The sequence below is a fragment of the Falco naumanni genome, chromosome 7, assembly GCF_017639655.2.
Source record: "Falco naumanni isolate bFalNau1 chromosome 7, bFalNau1.pat, whole genome shotgun sequence".
Lineage (NCBI taxonomy): Eukaryota > Metazoa > Chordata > Aves > Falconiformes > Falconidae > Falco > Falco naumanni.
The window spans coordinates 69956775-69973490 of NC_054060.1; the positions used below are offsets into that span (position 1 = coordinate 69956775).

The 16716-nt window shown below is 50.4% G+C and overlaps 1 protein-coding gene across 5 annotated transcripts in view; it reads right to left on the minus strand.

Moving 5' to 3' along the window:
* Positions 1-16716, minus strand: part of DDB2 (damage specific DNA binding protein 2) — a 50691-nt gene that overhangs the window by 3163 nt on the left and 30812 nt on the right. Inside the window, exons 1-11 of one of the 5 annotated variants that reach the window (XM_040599686.1) lie at positions 13918-16563; positions 12006-12052; positions 11710-11893; positions 8756-8886; positions 7513-7704; positions 4686-4852; positions 3501-3600; positions 1775-1952; positions 971-1116; positions 535-699; positions 179-224 (exon numbers count right to left, since the gene is read on the minus strand). In XM_040599686.1, the coding sequence (XP_040455620.1) occupies positions 179-224; positions 535-699; positions 971-1116; positions 1775-1952; positions 3501-3600; positions 4686-4852; positions 7513-7704; positions 8756-8886; positions 11710-11881 (1297 nt within the window). In that variant the 5' untranslated portion in view covers positions 11882-11893; positions 12006-12052; positions 13918-16563. Of the gene's footprint in view, positions 1-178; positions 225-534; positions 700-970; positions 1117-1774; positions 1953-3500; positions 3601-4685; positions 4853-6520; positions 6667-7512; positions 7705-8755; positions 8887-11709; positions 11894-12005; positions 12053-12566; positions 13490-13917; positions 16564-16716 lie in introns of those variants that run through there. The other 4 variants (XM_040599687.1, XM_040599684.1, XM_040599685.1 and 1 more) reach the window with 4 other exon arrangements.

A 16716-nucleotide genomic window follows, 5' to 3' on the forward strand; every position in this document is an offset into this window, starting at 1 on the left:
GGAAGACTGAAAAGGTGGTCTTGCTCTCCTTTACAGATGTAGGAAATACAGAGGGCTACCAGCAAGCAGGATTTGGGAAACCCTCACTAACAACTTGCTTTAGGCTGCAGAAACAAGCTTGCCCTTCTCTGGGACTGGAACACAGCTGTGCTCAGTGCCCTAGCTTGTCCTTACTTACCCATGCCAGAAGCCAGCGTGTCTCCCATAGGGTTAAATTTATTGAGCTGGAAATGGAAACACAATCAGTCCGTAAGAGCATCACTCCTTATGTAACAGAGTCATAAGAGCAACCACGGCTTATATAACAGCAACAAACTGCCTGGAAAACCCAACGCTCCCGAAAGACTACCACAGAAAACCCGCGGATGACCACGGACCGGCCTGCTCGAGCTAGCCGCTTTCCCAGCAGCCATACCCCACGAGAGCCGGAGTGTCACACGTAACGCGGACGCTCCTATTGCTCCAGCCCCCAGCCTGTGCCCTGTGGCTGCGGTTCAGTACACGGGGCCCTTTCAGCTGCAGCGCTCAACTCACCGAGATGATACCAGAAGCATTTGGATCATGGAGCTGACAAACCATCTCCCCAGTGTTTCCATCGAATACATCAACGGTTCGTAGCTCGTTCACCGTGTACCCTGGGAACTTAGGGTCTGGGTAGCGACCTGCTACAATGAGGTCATAGCGAGGATGCCACGTAGCCTAGTCGTAAGAGCAGAGTGATGGTGAGTTAGGGCCAGAGCTCACACTGACACACACCAGACTACCGGCAGTATGAGCAACAGTTTGTACATCCCACCCACGGCTTGAGGAACGCGAGTATCCTCAGAACAGCACCCCGCTGCGAGTTGCAGTAGTGTGACCATCTACCCACTGATGTAATACCCTGACCAGAAACGGGACCGTTTCTGATGTACAGCCAGCTGCAAGCACCCAGCGGGATACTCCTCTCAGACTGCGCTGGCTAACTCACCTTAATAGGTGTGAGGTGCTGAAACTGCCGGTGGGGATGTGGGATCAGGTGCTGTGGCTTGGTCCAGTCTGAAGATGAGTAAACCCTGATTTCACTGTGCTGGTCTGTGCTCAGGAGCTTGGCACCATCTGTTGGGCTGAAGTAAGCTGGGAGAGGGGGACAGTGAGGCAAACAACAGATCACAATGCTGCGACTGGCAAGAAACATAGAAGTCACATTTCCCCGATTGGAAACCCATGGCTATTTCTTTCACAGAGATGTGAATATGGCCACGTGTCCCAACAGACAAGACTTTCCCTGTCTCAAACAAACTCAAAGGTCTTGCGAACAGTAAGCTGAAACCTATGGTGCTGGGTTATGTAAGAAGAATCATTATTCTCATTTTAGAATCACAGAACGAGATGTTGCAAAGAAAGGAACTTGGTCGTTGAAATAGAAAGTGAGTGGAAAATTTGGAGACAGACACCTGCAGTTTGGACTTCTACTAACTCCTAAAACTGTACCCAAGAGACAGAGGTCTGAGTCCCATGCTCTGCTTTTGTCAAAGGAACTGCCCCAATAAATTCAGGTTTCTAATCTCAGCCACCACTGATGGTTCCACGCTCACCTCTCAAGACAAGGCCACGACTGTGCCGCAGCTGCCCCATCCACCTCCCTCCTCAGGCCACACGTTCTCAGTGCCTTCCTTGCCTTAACACCATCTACCGCGCAGCTTCGTCTGAGCAGAAGCTCGCATTGCCACAGTGGCAAGAGCTGAGCTGAGCGGACTCCGCACAAATCCATGCAATTAAATCCTTAACTCACCTGCATTGACAGGTTTGTCATGAGGAAGCACATGAAGAAAATCCATTTTGTTTTTCATGTTTCTGAGGTCCCAAATTTTGACTGTCTGATCCACAGACGCTGTGGCCAACAACCACTCACATCGGGAGTTAAACTCCACATGAGTCACTTTCTTCTTGTGCAATTTCAGCTTCCAAATCTGCAGCAGAGGAAATGGAAAATCAAACAGAAAAAAATAATCAAGATCTGGAGTAAAGAAATGGAATAATGATCTACTAGTGCAGAGTAAAGAGGTCTCACATTTACAGAGTAACAAAACTCCTAAAATGCACCAAGAGTTTATCCACTGGAAACAAAAAAGGAGAAGAATGACCTTGGGAACTAACTATTTAATTCTAGGAGAACTTTGATCCACCAATTTATTACAGCTATGAGAAAGGAAAACACAGTCCCTGGTTCACAGAAGAATTAGTGCCACTGTACAAAGAAAGACCACATCTGGGATACTTCATGCAGTGCCAGTCTTCCATGTGCAGAAAGATTAAAACAGAATGGAACAGGTACAGAAAATGCACTGCCAAGAGTAAAAAGGAAGGGCCTGCTTTGTGGGAGAGGACAAAAAAAGAGCTTGCTTTGTTTATCTTAGTAGAATAGGTGAGAGGAGATACAATTGGCTTCTGGAAATACATCAGTGAAGAAACGTGAGGGCAGGAGAAATATTTCAGTTAAGGACAACAAATAGATACCAACTCAGAATTTATATCCAAAGCTGGAAAATTATTTCTAATCAGAAAGGTGATGCTGGCGCATCCTTCCTACAATAATGGCTATCTCCCAAGTGCAGAAGAGACCGTCACATTCTTTTAGAAGAAAAAAACAGAAAGGAAGCAACTGACCTTGACTAAGCACCCATCATTGGGGGCACTTCTGACTCTGCTCACTCACTTACGCAGCTGCCTCTGGCCGCAGCTCCCTGGGGGGCAGACTTATAGGCAGGAGAAATGGTCATTCTGGTGTGAGGGTGCAGCAGGCTCCACAGAGCGGGGCGCACTCCAGCTGTGCTCCCACGGGTTTCTGCACTAGGCCAGACCCGGAGGCACAGCCGGCCTCGGCATCTGCCTCTGCCTGCCCTCTCGTGTCTCTGCCTGCCCTCTCGTGTCTCTGCCTGCCCTCTCGTGTCTCTGCCTGCCCTCTCGTGTCTCTGCCTGTGTCTCTGCCTGCCCTCTCGTGTCTCTGCCTGTGTCTCTGCCTGCCCTCTCGTGTCTCTGCCTGTGTCTCTGCCTGCCCTCTCGTGTCTCTGCCTGTGTCTCTGCCTGCCCTCTCGTGTCTCACGGCAGCAGTGCAAGTTCTGTCCCAACACTGCTCATTACTGCTGCGTACCTACTCCAAGGTCATGGAAGGGTATATACATCAAAGCAGTATCTCCCAAAGGATTCCCACCAGCGCACTAAATTTCTGGAATTGTGAAGGCTGGTGGCAGAGGGTGCTCACGTCTTCAGGTTACCCTGTAATTACTCTGGTCAGGAGCAATTACTCTTAAGGAAGGGGTCACACACAACAGCCCCCGTTTGGGGATTTTTACCATTACGCTCAACAGTGTGACAAACAGAAGTAGAGGACTTCTCACCACCTAGACAATGGCTGCACCCGTCTGCTGAGCTGCAGGGTACTTTCTCTCTCCAGTAGAGGAAAGCACACGAGTCACAAAGATTCCCGTAGAGGAGACGCTGCATGGAGCCATACAAACCTCTTCACCAGAAGTGCTGAGAAGGACCACGTTCCCCACGTTATCACCCGTCACCACCGCACGGCAGCTTGCGGAGACATCGACACTGCAGTACCAGCAGCTAGAAGGAAAGGCACAAAATCAGGGCCGCCTTCCGAAAGCGGCCGAGCTCTGGGTCCCCTCTCCTCCCTGACATGGGAGACTGCATCAGATGGTCCCTGCGATCTCCTGCCTGATGGTGTGGGCCTCAGTATCAGGAAGGGGGATGGCTTATCAGCAACGCTTTCTGTCGGTGACTGAATACCAAGTAACTTTCTAGTTGTCTGTGAAGTGCTCGTTAGGAGGAGTGTGACACACTGGGACAGTGGAACATAATAGAGGCTAAAGAGCCACTTGGTGCCTGCACTGGACGCACCTTGGGAAAGATCAGAATGCCCTCGTGACATCGACAAATGTACTGAAACAGCTTTAAAATGACATTTTCCACAAAACACTGAAGCAGCAGTAAAAAAAAGACAAAAGCTTTAGACTGGAAACTTGCACATCAAACTGTCTTAACTTTATGCCCCAGGAAACAAAACTGAATAGAGACTTATCTGATAAAGACCTATGGCTTAACCCCAGCTCTGCCGGGAGGGGAAGGGCAGCAAGAGTAAAGCCAGGGTCTTTTGGGAACTTGTTGGGAAAGCATCACTTGCAATGATAAATTATTCTAGAATTCAAAGCGTGTTGAGCTTGAAGCCTCCAGACAGGCAGCAGGGTAAACTCGATAACCTGAAACTCGGATTGTGCAAAAATGTTTTGTGGCTTTCCTGGGTCACCTGAGCTGCTGAAGACAAAACGGAACACTGACGACGATGAGGAGGAGGAAGTTATCCTGCTCTTCTCACCTCACACTTTATGAAGTGAAAAAATGTCAGTATCTGGACTTTAAGCGATGGTGTCACCAGAAAGCACCACCAGAAGATGCAGGCAGCACGCCCAGCTACTGTGAAAGCCCACGCACCCTGCGGCTGCCTAGCTTGTCACCCACCCTGCAGCACTAAGGTCAGGACCAGGAGCCTGTCCCCAAGCTCCCTCACGGGATCAATTCATACCACGAGTCCCCTATCGCTGGCAGAGATGAAGGTGTTAGAGAGCACAAGCAGCAGCACAGCATTAACACCAGCAAACAGGAGAATCACCCTTGCGGTGCTCCCTCCTCACCAAACATTGTGGTACTCATGGCCACAGTCCGGGGCACGGGAGATCACCTGCACCGCTCTGCCCTCAAGGTCCTGCAGGCTTAGGGTGCCATCCCCTGATGCCACATAGAGCTTCATTGCCTCATAAGGGCTGAACTTGATGTCTCCGAGAGAATCTCCTGGCCCTTTCTGGAATACACACAAAGCCAAGAGGCATCGAGGTTAGAGATTAATACAACACCCATCTCTGGGAACATGCTGCCGGTTTCCCTACGTGCAATGCTCTGCTTTCTGACAGGGCGCGTACATAACAACTCTTTTTTCCTAATCTGTTTCCAAGCTGAGCACATACGTTCTGAGCCTGTAAATTCAACCCCACTACGGGCTGCAAACCTCATTTGCAGCACTGCTGCTCCTGCTAGGGGGGTAGGACTAATCTGCAGCAAACCACCTGGCTCAAACCAGGAGATCACAAGCAAAACCAGCACCGTTCCACGCAGAAACCACACAAAATCCCATGAAAGCCCTGCACTAAGCTTTTCTCACAGAGACTTCATTCACCAGTTCCTTACAGGCTGCTTCCAGTGCTGTATCTGGTCTTTCTCAAGGTACCAGCAGGCAGGATGAGAGTGGTGCAAGGAGAAATCCTACTAGTAACCCAATGGCACAGGAACCTTATGTTCAGTGTTAGGTTATATTGATGTTATGTTTTTTTCTCCCAGTCTGTCTAGCGAGGAAATGTGGAAACCCTACACAAAGATGGAAAAGAAGGATGAGAGCTGTGAGTCCCCAAACTCTTTGATACTCAAGTGCGCTCCATCTGCTGCTCGCAGCAGGTATTACTGAATAAAGTCTCACTGTAAATACCAGATTTCAAGAAGCCAATGAAGATTAAAAAACGCCTGCCTGTCCTCACAGCAGGAAGAGGGTGGCCTGCCCGTTAAAATCCAGGCTTCATTGCCGTGACAGGCATCCCGCTAGGATACGAGATCCTCATGTCCCCAGACCCAGCCTCTCCCCCCATCGCTCACCTGGCCAGTCACCCCAGCACTGCTTGGGTTCACCTTCTGCTCTATTACAAGGCTGCGGCTGGAACAGCCAATTTGGAAACCAACCATCAAAGCTGCCATCCAGAAAGAATCAGGTAAAGAGGAGACTAACCCAAATTCCCTTACTTACCTTTAAAGCACTGCACTGAAGTAACTAATTGAAGAGCTCAGGGTTCCTCACGAATCCACAGAAAAAGCAACAGTCTGAGAGGGTGATTCTAAGCACAGGCAAACAAAGTTGCCTCTAGCAATTCATCTCCTCTTTCCACTCATTACGGAAGGAGCCCAGACTCTTTAATTTTGATCTTTTAGATAAGTACCATAAGTTAGGTGGGACGAATTGGGGTGACCCTTATGACACACACTGCTTGAAGTCAGCGGTATTTGTGGCGAAGCACTGAGGGGACTACAAATTGTCCTGTAAAAACCATCTGACAATGAGCAGCACTGCTAACAGGTGAGGAAGTTAGAAGGTCCCCAGGGCACAAAGCTATGGGAGGTTTAGAATGGACAGCCGAGGAAATCCGCTGGTACCCCCACACTCTCCCACGTACAGCAGGATGTAAGCAGCATCACAGTCCCTCCCCTTCATGAAGAAAAGCTCTCTCCTACCCACCACCCCTTTTCAGGGAAAATTAAAAAGGGAGAGTGAGCCTCCCTGGAATTCAGAGGATAAAGGACATATATGTGGAGAAGAGGAAGCCCAGCTCCCACAGATCAGAGACAAACATCTCTCTCTCTCTCTCCCTCTCTGTAGCGCCCCTGCCAGCAGGACACAGAGGCCCAAAGCATTGCTGTTATTTCTTACTCCCAGTTCTCGGTGCTGGTGAAGACCCGGACAGTATTGCCATTAAAATCCTGCAGGGTGGTAGTGCCGGCAACTGACGAAGTGTACAGCTGACTAGGGTTAAAAGGGTTAAACTTCATTCCTGTGATGGCCCCTCCAGCTCCCATCTACAAGGAAGGGGATGAACAAAAGAAAAATCCACTGAGTGACAGGGAAGGAGAAAAGTGTGTTCTGTAAGTCTGCATTCACAGCTATGTCCTTAACAGCGACAGCGAAACACACCACAGCCCTTTAAGGCGGCAAAGACAACCATGCCATGGCTGTCTAGACAGCTGCCCTCCTGCAGGACAAAACTGCAGCTCCTCCAGTCCCCAGGCAACATGTTCCCTGGCTGGCTGGCACCACACTATTTACGAAAAGAAGAAGAGGACTCTGGAATTTCTGGAGGCTAGACCTCCTCCCAGTGCGTAACTATGTTAATTTAGAAAGGGAATAAAAGTTACAGGCTTTGAGCCCCTGTCAGAATGGGAATGGCTGAATACAGCAACAAGGGGGCACGCCAGCTATATAAACCACTCACTCTACCTTAGTTTCTCACTTAGATAAAGGGACTTGGTTTCTCCCCACTCAAAGATGTTTCCTCACCTGACACAGAATAAAAGGTGAGCAGAGGAAGATCAAGACGTAAACCAAACAGGCCCTCTCTGCCTACTTGTTCCTGGCATCCCTTTAAGATAACTGTTTTCCCAGTTGCTGTGTTATTTTTCCCCTGAGCACACACCAAGTACTGCTTCATCATGAACTTAACATGCCTCAGTTCTCCCCAGCACTAGAACAGTCTGGGACTTGGGAACAAACGTGCTGTTGCATCTCAGCGCTGCCCCGCAGCCGGCTGCTCTGCAGCCCCAGACCCTTATGTGCTTCCCACAGCAGACCTCTGGTTTGATCTGCAGTATTTGGTGGTACTCCCATTTCCCCTCCCAGCCATTTCCACCTCCCTCCCAGAGGCTTACCCCTTTGATGAAGCAGGTTTTAGTAAGTACTTCGTAGTCCCAAAGGATGATGTCTCCACCTTTGGAGCCAACAGCTACAGTACTGGGGTGCGTCGGATGCCATTCCAGGCATGTCACTCTCCTGTCAAAGGGACTTGCCGTTCGAAAGAGGCGGTATGAGGCAAGAGAGCGCAGAAAGGGCAGCTGCAGACACTGTTGAAAAGATAAAGAGAATTATGACTTTTGCAGGGATCCCCAGGATTCTCTGAATGAGGAGCGCTAACACCTTCTAACTGCCATCAGCATTAGTACATTCACACAAAATGCTAAGTCTCTCTGTAGAATGAAGAGGATACGCTGTCCCCAAGGGAGACAGCCTGTGACCACATCAGCTGCAGCAGTCAGAAAGCAACAGAGACCTGAGAGAGAGCGCACTTTAAATGATGTACGGGGGAGCTAAGCCTCGTGGGCTGAGCTGAGAAGGCAGGATAATTCACAAAGGAGAAGAACATGCCTCCACACCAGTAAAAGCACTTATGACTATGTCTTTACTGAGCATCCCAAAACATTACGTATCACCCAGAGATATACTATCATGGTTCTCCACCCAAAGTGCCTGCAGCTCAACTCTACAGCGGAAGGAGTGAACAGAACACTTGAACCATGACATGACTGTATTGTTTTTCAGGTGAGGAACAGGCACTGCTTGGATGAGCTCGGTGATTTCTTTATCATTTGCATACTTAAAACAGATAAATCATCCGGAACATAAAGCCAGCCCAGGTGCTTCTCACCTATGGATGTTACAGAAAAAGTTAATTTTCAAACGAAAGAAGGAGCATGGCTCTGAAAAACAGGAAAACATTACGGACTTGATGGAGTATGTCTGTGAATAGGAAAAATCAACACTAAACCTGACATGATTAGCAAAGCAGGTACGATACAAAAATAGTAAGACAAAACAGTTGGATCAGTGTGCAAAAGTAGCACTGTGCAATAACTCAGCTGGTAGAGTGGGCCAGTTTGACTCAAGGAAGCACAGAATTAACAGAGGGTAAAATGTGGAGTGACAGGGCCAGGTCAACGGAAAGGGAAAGCCATCTCTGCTCTTGCCTCTGACAGGATTAAGAAACACAAGGCTTGGAGTCACAGACCGTGTATGGGAGCAACTTTAAGCCCCTGTGAAGTTTCCCTGTTTGCGGTGAAGATGTTTCTATGTGGGGAGCTGAGATAGCCAACAGGTCACGAAGGAGAAACTCCTCACCTGCCTGAGCTGTGCCCGAATGGAGCCTCCCAGCATGTTCTGGTAGACATAATGAACGATGCTGCACTGCCGCTCCAGCTGATGGAAAAGGGCTCTGCTGTTCCTCACCACGGACGCACCGCCACTCCAACCTGCCAGAAAGGAAGCGTAGAACTTATTGAGAGCCAACGCCTGCCACGCTCATTCACTGAACACCGTGGGAAGACATCTGCATTTCCAGCTACATCCACTAAAAGCTTCAGCCACAAGATAAAAGTCTTACATGATTCTTACATGTCTGAGGTACGGCAGCCTCCGCAGTTAGGAAGATAGCCTCTTACAGATTTATGTATGCTTTCTCTTGTTAAACCTTCCTTCTCCTTGCCAAAGATTTATCAAAAAGACAAGAGGAGAGGAATAAAGCAACGCCACAGGTGGTGAATCTCTTGGACAGTATACAATTTGAGCAGTTCATACCCAAAACACAACGAAGCCATCCAAAGCCCCAGCAACTTGGAAGCACACCATGGGAGATGGTGAGCCCCCGAGTACAGCAAAGGGAAGGTCAGACATGTGACCAGCAGAAACATCAACACCTGAAAATTCCCCAAGCGTAGCAGCATGAGTTCCCACACGGTTCCTGAAATGCCTGCTTGTGAATCAGAATTTTCCATCTGCTTGTGTGCGGCCCATGCAGCCTGCCCACAGCACTGCGAGTTTTGTTTTTGATAATAGACTTGCTGATGCCTCATCGCCTGAAAACCTTTCTGTTCAGAGTGATTTTTGCTGAGAGTACAGCATGCTTCCACACTTTGTTCATGTTCCAAATTTTCATCTTCAGGACCTTTATGTAAAAAACAGATCAAACTGGATCTGTTCAGTCCCGTGTCTGTGATCTAACTCTCCCCACAGAAATGGTCTGTAACACCCCAAGGGATCTAAATGTCACATGCATTACTCAAGAAACAAAAATGCTGTCTTCATTTAAGGATATTTATAAAAAAACCCAAACAAACAGAAAACTGAAAACATAGGGATCATTCTATATGATTAGAACCTAAACAAAGTATTTCTTTAATGCAACACTGGAGCGTAGATATGCACAGGTGTGAACTAAACTTCTTTGTTCCCATGCCAACATGGCACCAGCACTTGTCACACCTATTGAAGTAAGTATAAAAGCCTTTATATTCTCATTCTTTTCTTTTCACAGAAGAATTAGCATCCACAGTTCCTTCTTCAGAGGCCACGGAAATGGAGGGTGTTTTTTTCCAAATTCCATTTTATTATGAAGGCTAATATATTAAGAAACAAACTTGAGAGGCTTTTTTAGAATCTGCTGGAAGAAACCCTTCAAAAAGGTGTTTCAATTGCAAGAAACTGAACCTGTTCCACACAGCTCAGGAGAAAAAATGTGGGTTTTTTCCAAAACACATAAAAATAAAAACTGGAACACAGAATGGAAAAGCTCAACTACAAAGGTCTTCATCTTTTTTAAAAAGGTTTAAGAGAAAAACATGATAGGCCTCATTGTTACAAAGTACGAGCCACATCCAATTCCTTCTGAATCTTACAGGAGCTGCAGATGCTTAGAAAATCTGAAAATCAGGCCATGAAATTACAAAAAAAATGACATAACTACATTAAATACAAAAGATGCTTTAACTATCCACAGTTACACACAGAACTCCTTTCAGAGTATTTTGCCTCCACGTCCACTGTTCGCACTGCCAATGGCTCCAAACTTGGTAGAATGTTTTGAGTTCTACATTTGAGTACAAAATGGTAGAACTCCTGTATCTGTTGAAAAAGACTTGAGTAATTTCTGGATCCTTAAAGCCAAATTTACAGCAAGCGTGCAATATTTCCACACAAGGCAGTAGCTCTAGTCATCTCCTAAACAAGCAACGTAATTAAAGGTTTTATCAGAGAAAAGGAGCTCGGGGGGGCCTGGTCACTCCCTGCAGCTGCCTGACAGGGGCTGTGGGCAGGGGGGGTCGGTCTCTGCTCCCAGGGAACAAGCGACAGGACAAGGGGACACGGCCTCCAGCTGCCCCAGGGGAGGTTCAGGTGGGGTACCGGGAACAATTCCTTCATGGACAGGGTGGTCAGGCACTGACAGGCTGCCCAGGGACGCGGTGGCCTCGCCATCCCTGGAGGTGTTCAGAAACCACACAGCTGCGGCGCTTGGGGACACGGGTTAGGGCTGGGCTGGGCATGGCTGGGGTAATGGATGGGCTCGATGGTCCTACAGGTCTTTTCCAACCTAAACAATTCTAGGACGCTACGAAAATAGTCCTTACTGTAACTGAAGCCTACACAACTTTCTTGATAATACAAAAGCATTAACATTCCCAGTATCTTGAAAATTTATCACCTCTCCCCATTATGCCAAAAATCTTTAAAAGATTTTTTGAAATTACATACTAAAGGAAAAAAATGCACAAGGAGAAGTGACTAGAGGAAATTCAGTCCCGTCTAATCTGAAAATAGATACAGAAAGTATTCTTACTGAGGCAAAAGTTAGAATATGCACAGAATCAGGTGGAAACGCTGTAGGACACCAACCTTACGGCTATGAAACTGCACTAAGAATTGCATGGGAAAACCCCAATGTATTACCAAGACTGGTGCATCCTACAATAAAGCGGACATATGGTAATTCAGGAATTCCCAAAACTTAACCACCTGCAAATGAGCTGCGACAGCACCTTCAGCTTCAGAAGCGAGCACACTTCTACCAGGGAGTATGGAGTCTCAGAAATGAAACACGCATGCGTGCGCGCACACACTAGACGGATAACTGGAGGATGTACTACCCCAATACTTCTCTGTGTATCGCTTCAATATATAACCCCATCCGAGCACTCATGCCTGAACACGCTTCTTGGCATTCACCCTCTTCAACTAGTCGATGCCTGTCATTTAGGGTAAATCTGGTTGGGAGAAACAGGAAGGATCTGAGGAAATGTTACCGATTTTCTCTGGGGGTTTGGATGTTTTTCTCACAAACAACCTCTTTGCTTGTGGCTCATTCCCTAGCTCCCCGTAGTCCGCTTTCCTCTTCCCAGCTGATTTTGCCTCTTCCGGCCAACGCTCATGTGCCCTCTCGTGCTTCTTGTCCTTTGGCGGGTTCACTGGAGCCATTCTGTCTGACCGCTGAAAGCAAACAAAGCAGGGAAGGTAAGACAGTCACACACACTTAACTGGAGGCCAGAGAGGAAAACTGGAATGAAACACATCCCAGCGGTCTTGGAAGCTGTGATGATACCTGTACCCTCTTTCATCAGCACGACACTAGCTTTCTGTTGTGCTCCGCTGGAGAAGGGAACAAGTTCAATAAATTCTTCTTTGTTCACATATGGAAATGAACGTATACTAAAGCGTTATAGTATGTTTTGACAGATGTGCTTCTACCGAACTTTTAAGCTTGAAAACCCACGGATCTGCACAAAGTACATCTGTGAAACCACATAATGCCCTGACTGTTCCTCCAGCGGCTCACACTGCGCTCTTCAGATGGGGCTCGGGAGAAGGTCAGAGCTCACGGCGCTGCCCGAGGCCGCCGCTCCCCGGCACCGTCTGGGGCTCCCGCACCGGCCGCCCCCCGCCCTGCTTCGGCCCAGCCAGGCCGCCAGGCCCCCGGGGAGAGGCGCCGGCCGCCCCGGCCTCCCGCCGCGGGCTGCCCCCCCCCCGTGCGGGAGCGGCTGTCCCGGGGCTCGCCCCGCCCGTGTCACACGGCCCGGCGGGCCGGGAGCCAGCCCCCCCGGCGGCGGCCACCCCCGCGGCCCGGCTCCCCGCGCCCGGCCGGGCAGGGCCGCCCCGCTCTCACCTGCGCCGCCGGCCTCCGCTCCCCCGGCGCGGCCGAGGTCGGCCCCGGCCCCTCCCCTGCGGTTTCATAACCGGGGCGGGAAGGGGGGGCAGCGGCTCCCGGCGCGGCCCCGCGGGACGGGCTGCCCCGCCGGCCATGGCGGCACGGCACGGAACGCCGCGGCACGGCGGAGCCCGCCCGGCGGGGCTCGGCGGCGGGGCTCGGCCCGGGCCCCGGGCGCGCAAGGCCGTGGGCAGCGCAGGCGGCTCTCCGGGGAGGCTGCCCGGGCGGCACCTGCCCCAGCGGCGGGGAAGGGCCCGCGGCAGGCGCGCAGCGGCCGATGGCCACATCCTGCTCCAGAAGGCGCCTCCCGCCAGCAGGGGCGGCCGGCGCGGGAGCTCCGCTGAGAAACGCACGGGAAGGGCAGAGACAACGGCCGCGGCGAGCGCAGCTCAGGCACTGCGACACCGGCGTGGGGAAGCGAAGCGGGAAGGAAGAGCCCAGCGCCATGGCGGGGGCACCGCCGCGGGCCCTCACCTGCCGCGGGCCAGCCAGGGCAGCAGGGCCCGTGCTGCAGGCCTGCCGGTAACGGTGCTGAGTAATTAAGGGCCAGTCAGCCACGCAGCTGGCTGTGAACACGGGTCCTAAAACGTCTGTGCATTACCACTCCTTGAGTTACGGCGGTTTAGGGTCTGGGTGCCGGGGTTTTTTTGCACTATAGTTACCACGCGTTTTCTCACGTATTAGGAAATGCATAGAAAAACTACTCAGGAAAACAGCAAAGACACAAACTCTCTGCTTTTCTCCTGAACCATAACAACGCTGTATCAGCTGCTGCCATCCCCAGTACCAAAATGACATATATACACAAAAAATGATAACCACCAACAGACAACAAAATCCGGTTTTGAACATACACGTCAATCCAATTAGCAAATCTTAAAGTCACCAAGCACTTCTGTCATAAACAACATTCTTTTTAGAACTGTACCCATTAACAAAAAATAGCAAGAGGCATAACTGAATGTAGCCCTTCCCTCCGGAGCCTCGAAGGCTTGATCTCCAGGAAGAGAAACTACTACAGAAGAAGATCCTTCTTGACAGCTATCAACGTTTTCATCTACAGGTCTGCAGAAGTTAGCACCACTGGAGACACAATCTATGGAGTTCATCAGGAACCACCAACAAAACTGCAGTTAAATGACATAAATCTTAATATCTTTGGGGTTTTATATGCTTTAAAAGGGATACATTTCAAAAGTTGGAACTGAAAAAAGGGCCCCAGGTACCAGCGTTCTTACACTGAAAGACTTGATGTCAATGCCCTATGTATTAACCCCAAAGAAAACTCTGACGCTGCTGCCCAGCTTACCTCCAGCAAAGATCTGCGCTTGCTGTCCCTGCTCTGTTTGTCTCCCAGCAGTAACGTCCCCGTGCAGAGCACACGCAGAGTAACCAACACGTTTCCCTCCTGGAGCTATCGCGGTTAGCGTTTTTTACAATGGAATGGAACAGAACGGAATGGAATAGAATATTTCAGTTGGAAGGGGCCTACGACAATCATCCGGTCCAACTGCCTGACCACTCCAGGGCTGACCCGCAGTTAAAGCACGTTGTTAAGGGCATTGTACAAATGCCTCTGAAACACTGACAGGCTTGGGGCATCGACCGCCCCTCTGGAAGCCTGTTGCAGTGTCTGACACGCTCTTGGTAAAGAAACATTTCCTAATGCCCAGCCTAAACCTCCCCCGGCACAGCTTTGATCCATGCCCATGTGCCCTGTCACTGGGTACCAGGGAGGAGAGGTTGGCACCTCCCTCTGCGCTTCCCCTGCTCAGGAAGCTGTGGAGAGCAACGAGGTCACCCTCAGCCTCCTTTCTCCAACTGAGACAAGCCCATACTCAGGACTCATTCGGGGACCTTCACATCCTCCTTCAACTGTGGGGCCCAGAACTGCACACAGTACTCAAGGTGAGCCAGTGCCACTGCTAAATACAGCTCAAAATACAGTACACTAAACACAGCACTTTTATCATTTGATGACACAGTTTGCTTTCTCTAGAGAATCGCCAGATATTTTTGTAATTATTATTCACTAAGGACGAGAAGAGCAGATGGTACACAACTCACACACAGAAGAAATGCCACTGGCCCGCAGTGCCCAGCTCAGGGTCTGTACGCTGAGCTGTTCGTACGGTACGCTGAGCACGCCAGAGAGACTAATTTGAAAACATATTCTTGTATGTATTTACAGTCTCGCACTCTTCAAACTACAGTATGCAGCAAAGTCAGAGGAGTATAATTACGCGTGGGCAGGATATTAGGCTTATTTTTATGATGCCTTTTGTCCGACATACAATTACATTGAGGCTCTGCCTTAGTTATGGGATGTGGTTTCTCTACCACAGAACAAAGCTGTCTTGCCACCAGGTCTGGTAAAGCTATACTGTGACAAAGAAGATCAGCTCCACGGTATTTGTAAATACCATTAGGTATCGTGCCTCCTTGTCACCAGGATTTTTGTCCAAACCACAAATATTTTCAGCTACTTTAGTTTGACTACTGATGCGAAGGGTACCATTACAGCAACTAGACTGGTGTGCATATGAAAACAAGCCCATGTTGCCCTAAAAAGTAGGAAAAAAAGTATAATCCTAAAGAGATAAAAAAGAAAGAGTAAATATCATACTGTCTGACCTCCTTCTATCCTATGACCATTACTAAGCTGCCCTGCACCAGGAAAATGGAACAAAAGTACTGCTGATGTGATGACCTCACTTGCCCGAGCACCCCATTTTCCCTGAGCCGTTCCAGCTTGGGAGGAAAGGATTGCAGCAGCCGTGCTATATAGTACTCTCGCCCTGCCATCAGTATGGGGGCGGCCAGGTCCCAAATGGAAAGTGTCTTATCTTAGATGCTCAGCACGTGGGATATCAATACCAAAAACATAGCGCAAATGCCGCATATAGAATATTAATGTATGACAAATGTTTGCCTTTTCTGTCTTTCATTACCGTACGTTATTTTGACAACAGAATTAAAATCTCAGAATTTAACTGAATGAGGGAGCATCTACGCCAAAGAGTTAGGCTTGGGTTTGTTTCAGTAAAATACAAAGTTGATGCTTATACTCTCAGCTATGATTAACTCTGAGGACAAGATAAGCATCTTGCATCACTTTTTGAAAGGATGCTCATGGTTGCACCACACCCAGGTACCTGTCACGGGTGCCCACCTTCCAGGGACCCCATGCAGGTAAAGGTGAACAGAGCATTGGCCCCAAATCAAATTCAGTGGAACAGTTTCTAGCGTCTGCTTTCCAGCACTGCAATTCATTGTACCTGAAGGGCATTAGCAATTACTTTTTCAGCTCCTCTGAAAACCGGGGCAGAGACAGAAAACACCCCAGTACTGGTCTGGAGAAGCGGGAGCACAAATTTACAGCATGCGCTTTCTCCCTCCTGCAAGGCTCTCGGCCTTTCCTTTCCCCACTGATGGAACAACCCCCACGGCAGACCCACAGCTGGCCCTCGGAGCTGCGTCCCACGCCACTTGGAAGCAGCCATGAGGGGAGGGCCAGCCAGGGCCTCGTGCCATCAGCCCTGCCCCAGCACCACCGGGGTGGCACCCGGGGCCTGGCGTCCCGAGCGGGAAGCCTGGCAGGCCAACCCTGGCACGGGGAGGCACCGGTTTCACTGGAGACACTGAGGGCCGGATTATTCCACAAAGGTTTCCAGAGGAAGGGCAGAGGGCCCGAGCGGCTAGCGGGAGCGGGGAAGGAGAAGCAGGACGCCAGGGTGGACGAGGCGAACGGCGCTGCAGGCCCGGGGAAAGCGGCTCGCACAGGCCCCACGGCCAGGGCACGGCGCGGCTGGGGACGTGCCACCCCCTGCCCCGCACACCAGGCAGCCCCGGGGGGCACCGGCCGCTGCAGCCCCCCCAGCGACCGCCCCGACACCGGCTACAGCCCTACGCCCAACGCGGGCCGCAGCCCGGCGCCCAGGGCCGGCCGAGCGCCTCCCGGGCGGGCAGCCCCCCTCACAGGGCCGCCGCCCCCGCCCTTCCCGCCGCCCGCCATGACGGGGCGCCCCGGGGCCAGGGCAGCCCCAGCCCGCGCCCCCCCCGCCCAGCTCGGGCCCTCCCCGCGGCGGGGGAACGGGCGGCGGGGCCG